Consider the following 8,866-nt stretch of genomic DNA (forward strand, 5'->3'; position numbering starts at 1 on the left):
GACTGTTGAATTGGCCTGATCGCAGGTGTGTACAGCAGTGGGAATGTGGAATGGGCGTGTTTAAGATATATTTAAGATGGATACGTGCCCTGTAGGTGACCATTCCCTTTCACTAGTAGGAAAGTGGGAAAAAATAATGTGAAAAGTCTATTTTCTGTGGAAAAGCTCTAAGTCTCACCCCAAATCCATATTGTACATGGAATGCATCTCATTTATTCCAAACAAGGGAGTTTTCACTCAACTTGACCCAACAGGGTGTGGTGTAAATGAGGTTGTGGGTGTGTGTGCACTGTGAGATAGGATGGTGATAGGACCTGGTTCTGACAGCTTGAACTCTGCAGGCAGGGCAAACTCTATTTGCCTATGGGCTGGCTTCCCTCACATGAAACCCCACTATCGCCTGCGATCCCTGCATGTGTCACTGTGCACTTGTGGGGCAGCACATCCACACCCGGCACCAAAACTCAGAAATGGATAAATACAACGTGTACACTTTATACCCTCTAGACTGGGCATCTTCTTTCATGCAATTGAAAAATTTTAAAGGGCCACAGCATCACGTAAAGGTGAGCATAATCGAGCACCTATGGAGATGACAAAAACCATAGACCCATGCTGTCTTCCTCCTGCGAACGGGTACGAAACCGATAAAACTTCAGGAGCAAGAGACTTGCTCATGTTTTTGCTTCAGATGAGACCTAGATTCAGGCGAGGGTTGATCAGAAAAACAAAGACAGAGACAGAGACAGAGACACAGACACAGACACAGACAGAGACACAGACAGAGAGAAATATCACAAGTTTGAGACCAGGTTGGGCTACATATCAAGACTCTCTCTCCAAAAACGTTGATACTGAGCCATGTTTTATAACCACGTAACTTCCTATGTAGAATCCCGTCCCTCATAAGAGAACAGCTACGTACAAGAAGGTTTCCAGAGGGAAAATTTGTAGATAAACAAGTAAAGATAGTTTTCTTCTTCAGCAAATTTGACTACCAGCTTCAATTTGTAGAAGAGAGCAGGAAAAATAACAAACTTTAATTTACCTTTAAGCCTGCCTAAGCATTTATTTGTTTGCCCCAAGTGACAGTCTCTACTCCTTCTCTCTGATGAAAAAATTTATTATTTTAATGTAATTTCTGAGAATTAAAAAGCCCGGAACCAAGTAAAAGGAGTTATTTATTTTTCCAACAGTGGGGGCGTGTTCTGCTGGAAATGGAGAAGCATTAGACGTAGCAGGATCTGAGACATGAACAGCAACTTGCCAATTAAAGAGAGGCAAAGGGGTGGCCCTCCAGGGTCAGAGCAAAGCATGTGCGAAGGCAGAGGCATGAAATGTGTTGGATATTCTAGGAATATGGGAGCTGGAGTAGCAGCAGCATAAGGACATGGCACGAAGGACAGAAACAGAGGGGAAAGCTGGAATGCCCATTATAAAGGCCCCGGGGTGCCATTGCAATGAGTGAACTTTATTTGAGGGCTGCCAGTGAAAGAGTCTAAGCATAGCACAGCTGTGTTTATTGATATGATATGCTGTAGGCAGATAACCTTAGAGAAAATGCACTGAAACATCAGGGTCCCATGACCAGAGGGATCAGTTACACAATTGTGGTGAGAGTCCAGCGAGGGGAGCTGTGGCCAGGCCATAGCAGAAAGGCATTTCTGAGACATAATGACAAGGTTTGGTAACTAACTGGATTTGGGGGTGGGAAAAAACTGCTGACAACAGCCCCCCAGTTTTCTAACCTGATACGTGATGCTATCATTGAGAGGCCTCAGGAATGCAGAAAACAGGACAGATTTGGTGAGAGTCACTCATAAAACATCTTTCCCCTAAGCAAAACCATTACAGTGGGATCAGGTAAGGAAAGAAGAGGAAAGTGTTTCCACATTCCTATGAAGCCGCTATATGGAAAGCGAGGTACACAAATAGTTTTTCATCTGTGTGCTTGTTTGGTTTTACAGATTATTCTTTTTCTAAATCTGAGCAATGTCCATGTATGAACACACCTATTGCTTCAACTGGACCAGAAGTTATCCACATCATGTTGAGCTTGTTGTGATACTTTCAACTATACCAAGTGATGAGTCAGACCAGCTCCATGTCAAAGTGCCCTGCTAACCAGGCATTCAAAAGCTTCCCGGTGCCCAGCACAGGTTCAGGAAAGGAAGAAAGATAAGTCTTTGACTCCACCCAAACACACCTGTTTTAAGTAAAGCTGGACAGGTACAAATGCGAGAAGTCTGCTCGTCAGGTCCATACCTGCCTGCTCCTCTGCTCCTCTGCATTCCTGAAGACATGAAAGGCACAGTAAGTACATTTCTTACTTTCAACTTAGTATCATGTAAGTGGAGGCTTAGTACTCTGAGATACTGCCTATTATGGTCATATCACCATAATGGAAAATTTGAAAAAAAAAATTTTTCTCTTTCCTTTTTTATAGAATCCAGAATCTACAAGCATCTCAATACAAAAGTATATCATATCTTTAATAAAATTGCTTTCCACATCGTTTGATTCAGTTGTCTACACAAGGCAAGAGTTCCTAACCCCTAGCATGTGCTTGATCTTTCCTCATTCTTTAATTCTTTTTACCAAAACTCCTATTCATGTTCAGGCCAATTACGAAGCTGATTATCACAACATATAGGTGAGAGATTAGGTGTCACATTCTTTGCTTGAAATGGTGACCAGGTAAGCAAGGTTGGCCTCAGGCCCTGTCTGTGGCATTGCTTTTGGAAAGCTTCTGAGGTGCTTTCCATCTCAACTGCTTCAGCATCTCAACTGCAGGACCAGACAGAGGCCTGAGAGTGCAGAGGTGGACCCTATATCCTTCCAGCAGTGCTAGAAATGGAGTATATTTTTATAATAAGTTACGAAGGGTCGACAAGCAGATGAGTATTTTTGTGTTTCAATGAACTACACCTTGTAATATCTACATCTAAATGCTCTATAATGGGGCTTTAAATGTAAAATCAGTCCTTGAAATCAGTCCTTTTAATAGCAGACAGATTTTAAAAAGAGAGGAAAGGGTTCCAAATATGGGTTGAAAGATCTGATTGTCCTTTTGGTTCTACTGGGGACAAGATGTATGACTGTGGCCAAGTCACTTAACCTTTAAAGTTTAGCTTCCTATTCAGGAAAAGGATTACTTTGAACTTAACATTCTCTAAAATTTTTCCCAGTTCTCACTTCCTAGAAGACTATTTTTAAATCCTTTTAAGTCCTTCTGAAACTAATTTTAAAAATCTTCAAACTAATGAGAAAAATAATATTTTTACTATTAGGAGGATGTCTTTCCAGATCAATCAGGAAAATTAACTTATACCCCTTTTATTTCCAGTACTGGGGATCAAACTCAGGACCTTGCACTTACCAGGCAGGTGCCTATGCCACTGAGCTATCTCTCCAGCCCTCCTGAAAACTTTTTTTTTTTTTTTTTTTTTTTTTGCAGTACTGGGTATCAAACTCACAACCATGTATGCTATTTATTTTCAAAAGTATTCTTCATCAACTTTTATTTAGGTCAACATGCAAAGTGAAATTATTTATAATGAATCAATAATTCTATATTATCTTTAAACTTTCTATGGTTAAAAATACAAGGTAAAAGAAGAAAAAAAAAGTTACCCAACAAATTGGAAAATTAGTAAGTGTTTTTCACCAGGGAGGATAGAGAAAAGAAGTGGCCGTCACTGCCAAGTGACAGTGACCAATGTTATTTGTGATTTCAGATGCTTCTTGTGGGACTTCTTGCGCTCTGCATGACTCCTGGTCTGGCTGAATATGTAAGTTCCACTTTTTAAAGTGTATTAACAAATAGATTTGCAAGGAAATGTGATGTTAAATCATTCTCCATCTCTTCCTAACTTCAGAACATCAACGTCAACGATGACAACAACGTTGCTGGGAGTGGGCAGCAGTCAGTGAGCATCAATAATGCGCACAATGTGGCCAACGTTGACAACAACAACGGGTGGGACTCCTGGAACGCCCTCTGGGATTATCAGAATGTAGGTGGCCAACCTGAAATTTCCATTCTTTAAAACTGGTGTCTTTTTTGACAACAACAAAGAATATGACAGCTAACCAGAAAAAAAATAAAGACAAAATCTAATTGCATATAACAAAACAGTAATAAGTAAAAGAAATTATTTTGTTTACTGAAGTTTGCTTCCCACATAGAATTAGTAAGTGCTATTAGTATGGAATAATCAATTAAATGCAAACCAGTAGACAGCTATTAGGATTCACTATGTGCAAAGATTTATAGTGATATTAGACAAATATTAACAGCCTTAGTTTTGCTTGCAGGTAGCCTCAGTCATGATGACAAAAAACTTATATAACATTACCACTGCCCAAGCATAGTCTGTCTTGCTTTGTCTCCAATCTCTTTCTAAAATAGTAGAAACTGACATTTCACCTCTAATTCAAAAGGACCAGAAGAAATATACATTATACTATCAACTGGTAAAAGGAGGGAAAATAAAACACTTGACACTAGTGAGGAAACCCAGCCTGTAACTACTAGCTGTATATCTAACCAACTTTACACTTTTATACAAAATACGCTACTGTTTCAGGTGGGTCATCTGAAAAATTAGAAAATTAATTTTTGATTTACCTGCCTCCTTGAAATGTAAGGATCAAAGAAGACTAAATGCAATAACCTTCTAAAGTTTATTTTAGTAAAATGTACATATGTAGACTAATTCATCACAATAGAACTGAGGATAAAAGTCTGAATGTTATGCTTGTTCTCTTCCTTCCTGACTCTCTCTCTCTCTCTCTCTCTCTCTCTCTCTCTCTCTCTCCTCTCCTCTCCTCTCCTCTCCTCTCCTCTCCTTGCCCATCAAAGAACTGCAATCTGTCCTTGTCCCTAAAAATGTTAGCAGCAGGTACAGTTTCAAGATAATGCCAAACCTAGGGCTTTCATCTCAGCTCAGGACCTTGGAGCTCCATTTCCTTCTGTGGATGAAGCTGACTTCTGATAAGAGAAGCTCCTTGGAGAGCATATGGCTCACCACCTACTGTCTTCCCAAATAGGGCTTTGCTGCAACCAGACTCTTTGCCAAGAAAACATGCATCGTGCACAAAATGAACAATGAGGTCATGCCCTCTCTGCAAACCCTTGATGCTCTAGCCAAGGAGAAGGTAAAAATAAAGGTCTTTCATTTTTGGTGAGGGAGGTGAAAGGTCATGGTTATTCCCATTTGACCACAGAAGAAGAATAAGTAAAAAGTAATTTTTTGCTTATTCGAAATTTAAATGTGACTGAGTTTCCTATATTTTACCTAACAACATAGCCTAGATAGATGAGAATAGGGATCTCTGTTTTTTTGGAAATATTTGCCTAAGTTCATATTCTTACAATTGATAAATTGGTAGCTCTCATTGATACAGCAGAGACAATAAACATATTCTGACAATTTGATTATCACATAGCCCAACCCAAGGAATTTAAATGATCAAATGTCTGATTTAGAATAACTCAGACATTTGCTTTTATGAGGAGCAGATTCTTTTAGGACATTTAGAAGTACTAACACATCCAAACTAGAGCTGGCTCTGTTTTCATTTTGTTTATGAAAAAATTATAGTCAAGCAATCACCTTATTTTGGCCTTGTGCCCCTTAGCAAATCAGCAAACCACTGGGCATGGTACTCATTCTTACTATATTTTTGTCTCCGTGTGTTTTCTCCACATTCAGGGTAAAGGATCAGGGGGCCAGCCTCCAAAGGTTCTGAGGTACTCTGTCAGCTCTAACCAAGTTGATGATCTGAACAAATTTGGACAAAACATTGCTGGCATGTGCCAGGGGCTTCCAACATATGTGGCTGAAGAGATTCCAGGTGAGTACTCTCCTATCGTACATTCCACTGAGTGTTGGTAGAGTTGTCAGACTACCTTGGGCATGTCTGTAGAAGGTACCAGTGGTGTAGGGAATAGTTACCAAGGCTAGCACTTCTTTAGCACTGTTTTATGTGGTTTAAATATGTGAACTCATTTGCTACTCACAGAAATCTTGTATTACAAGTTCTTTTGTTAGTCTTTTTTATGGATGAGGAAATTGAAGCAGGAGAGAGAGAGAGAGAGAGAGAGAGAGAGAGAGAGAGAGAGAGAGAGAGAGAGATCACAAAGCGCATGACTGGGTCAATCCCAAGTGCTTTGGCACTATATCCTCTGCTTTTAAACTTTATAGAATGCTCCCTTTCAATAGTGCATTGAGGGTAAACTCTAGATAGATTTAAGAGAATGTATACATGCCTCCATAAAAGAATGTCAGTAGAGTCTGTTCTATTCTGTAGCTCAAACACTTAATGCCTAGACATTCAAAAATAGCTTACTCCAAAAAATGTGTCTCCCTAATAACAAAAAATACCAAGCAACTTCCTGGATCTCTGAATTGAGTGATTTTATCTTGATTGATTGACACATAGACAGGAGAGAGACAGAGACAGACTGACAGACAGATCTTGAAAGTAGTACATGCCTAGTTTGGAAACTGTGACACACCTTCACTGCCCATATAAAGAGTACTGAAATAGTCCTCTTCTTTTCATCAGAAACAAACCTGGCTTTTTACTCAGAAAAGTGCTACGATGCTAATATACTCTGGATTCTGAACATTTCCTTCTGTGGATCAACCATTCAAAGCAAATAAAAATTAAAAAAAAAAGGGAAGCCACTCAGTCATCTAAGTCATCAGAGTATGCTGTGTTGGAAGAAAAACATATGTTTTGATTATTTTTGTCATGTCATTCTGGTAATGTTTTCTGCTAGTCAATTGGATTTCTTTAAGGCTCAATAAACCTATTTAGCACTGCATTTGGTTCATACTAAGATATCTTATCATTCTTATTTGGAACCCATAGGATAATAAGTCCAAGGTGGTGGTGGCAAGTTGTTGGCGGGCAGTAGACCCAACTGTTAGCCTTTATTCAAAGCCTGTCCCCTATAAAAGAACCCCTTCAGATGCTTCAGATGTTTCTAACCACAGCGCTGGGAATTCTTCCAAGGCTATTAACTGCTATAAAGGCTGCTCTATAGATGCTATGCAAAGTAACATTTCAGATTAGCAAGGACAAAAATGCCCTCAGAGCAGCCTAAGCCAGAAAAGGAGATCTATTACAAGGAGATAGAATCACATAAATCTAAGGTTATCAAGAAGTGGGAATGGAGGTTTACAGATCCCAGACCTGCACTGCTCCCCTGCATCCCTGCAGGTGCTCGGTAGTCCTTCTCTGTTCCTCTCTAAAATCTACTTTCCTCTTCTTTCCATCCTGCAGATAGCTTTTTCTGTGCTCAGAGGAGTTGAACAAAAATATCTGCCTTGCACCCCATATATCTTTCTAGTTTAAGAGATGTCGTCATGCTCAATCCCAGCTTCAGATTTTCCTTGACCCCACTTTGGTTCAAAAGTGCACAACCTCCATTTGTTGATAGTAGGGAGAGTGAAGTCACACACACACACACACACACACACACACACACACACACACACCACAAGGGCTTGCATTTCAGGAGACAATTCTCAGAGAAAAAGACTATAAATGTGTGTTACAATAGGAACCTGCTGTTCATTTCAAAAAGTTCCTCCCAGATAATTTCTTTAAATCCCAGAGGCTAAAGGAAGACATCTAAGCCTTTCCAGGTACTGGGATGAGAAATATCAAATTAACCCTAAAAATCAAAACTGAAGATATTAATTTCCACAACTTGAAAAATACTTACACATGTATCAATTCTTAATGGGAGAAAATTTGCACAATTTACTTTATCCTAGCCCAATTTCACTGCTGTCCATATGAAATGAATTACCAGATTAGCAGTATTTTTTTGAATATCCCTAAACCATGGAAGGTAAAATCTGTCAAAGGCCCATCAAAGGTTACCAAGACACTGCCTTACTATAGAGTAAAGCAAAAAAAAAATGTGATTCATAAACTATACAATGCCATGTAACTGAGTTCTGAGAACTGATAAATCCCACAATTTATGGAATCATCTCATTACTATTTTGTGATTAAAAAACTAAATTCATTATGAAGGTACAAAAGTTCTGGATTCTATATACCTATCAAAACATTAAGAGGAAGATTGTAAAAATTGTAAGTAAAATTAAACAACTTCATTATCCTAGTTGAAGATTCCAAAATATATTTTTCAACAACTTATGCAAAAAAAGGTTAAGGTATAAAACTTTTAACTGCATTAAATTTATTTTAATGAACATATAAAATACTAAAGAATATATGTGCTTTTTTTTTTGTTTTTTGGCAGAACCAGGGATTGAACTCAGGCCCTTGTGCTTGCCAGGCAAGCCCTTATTCTACTGAGCTATCTCCCCAGCCCCTAGAATATATATTCTTCAGAGTATATGAGTTTTATAAAATTAAGCACAAACATGGACATAAATCAAATCTCAAAAACTTTGAGATAATTAGCTTTATAAAAAACATATTTTTCTGATATTTATTTAATTGAGATAGAAGAAATAAACCCCTTTAACTGAAGCAAAACAATTCCATTTATTTTGAAATTAAGTAGTATACATCAAAATCACCCAATAGCTAAAGAAAACTACATGGTTAAAACTAGAAAACATTTAAAATTATAACTATGAAATAATGGAAGCAACATATTTAAAATTTCACCGTAGTATCTACAGCAATATGTAGTAGAAATTTAAGGTTAAATCTTTATAAAAGGGGAGACACTAAACACCAAGTTAGCTTCCACCTTTAAAGATGAGGTAGGAGACCCAGTCCTAGCCCAGGTCCGGTGAGTGTGCAGAGAGTTTCCTGCTACCCTGCGCCGGCGGGACCAGTCCCAGCCCAGGCGCAGCGTGGGCCGGAC

General features: G+C 38.7%; 1 protein-coding gene across 1 annotated transcript; it reads left to right on the plus strand.

Moving 5' to 3' along the window:
• The first annotated feature begins 2,217 nt into the window (after nt 1–2,217).
• Nucleotides 2,218–6,842, plus strand: Gkn1 (gastrokine 1). Its single transcript, XM_023718446.1, has 6 exons — nt 2,218–2,313; nt 3,738–3,791; nt 3,879–4,016; nt 5,053–5,160; nt 5,718–5,859; nt 6,574–6,842. The coding sequence occupies exons 1-6, from the start codon at nt 2,236–2,238 to the stop codon at nt 6,669–6,671; spliced, it is 618 nt and encodes a 205-aa protein (XP_023574214.1). The 5' UTR covers nt 2,218–2,235; the 3' UTR covers nt 6,672–6,842.
• The last annotated feature ends 2,024 nt before the right edge of the window (nt 6,843–8,866 follow it).

This window comes from Octodon degus, unplaced genomic scaffold, assembly GCF_000260255.1.
Source record: "Octodon degus isolate 3935 unplaced genomic scaffold, OctDeg1.0 scaffold00058, whole genome shotgun sequence".
NCBI lineage: Eukaryota > Metazoa > Chordata > Mammalia > Rodentia > Octodontidae > Octodon > Octodon degus.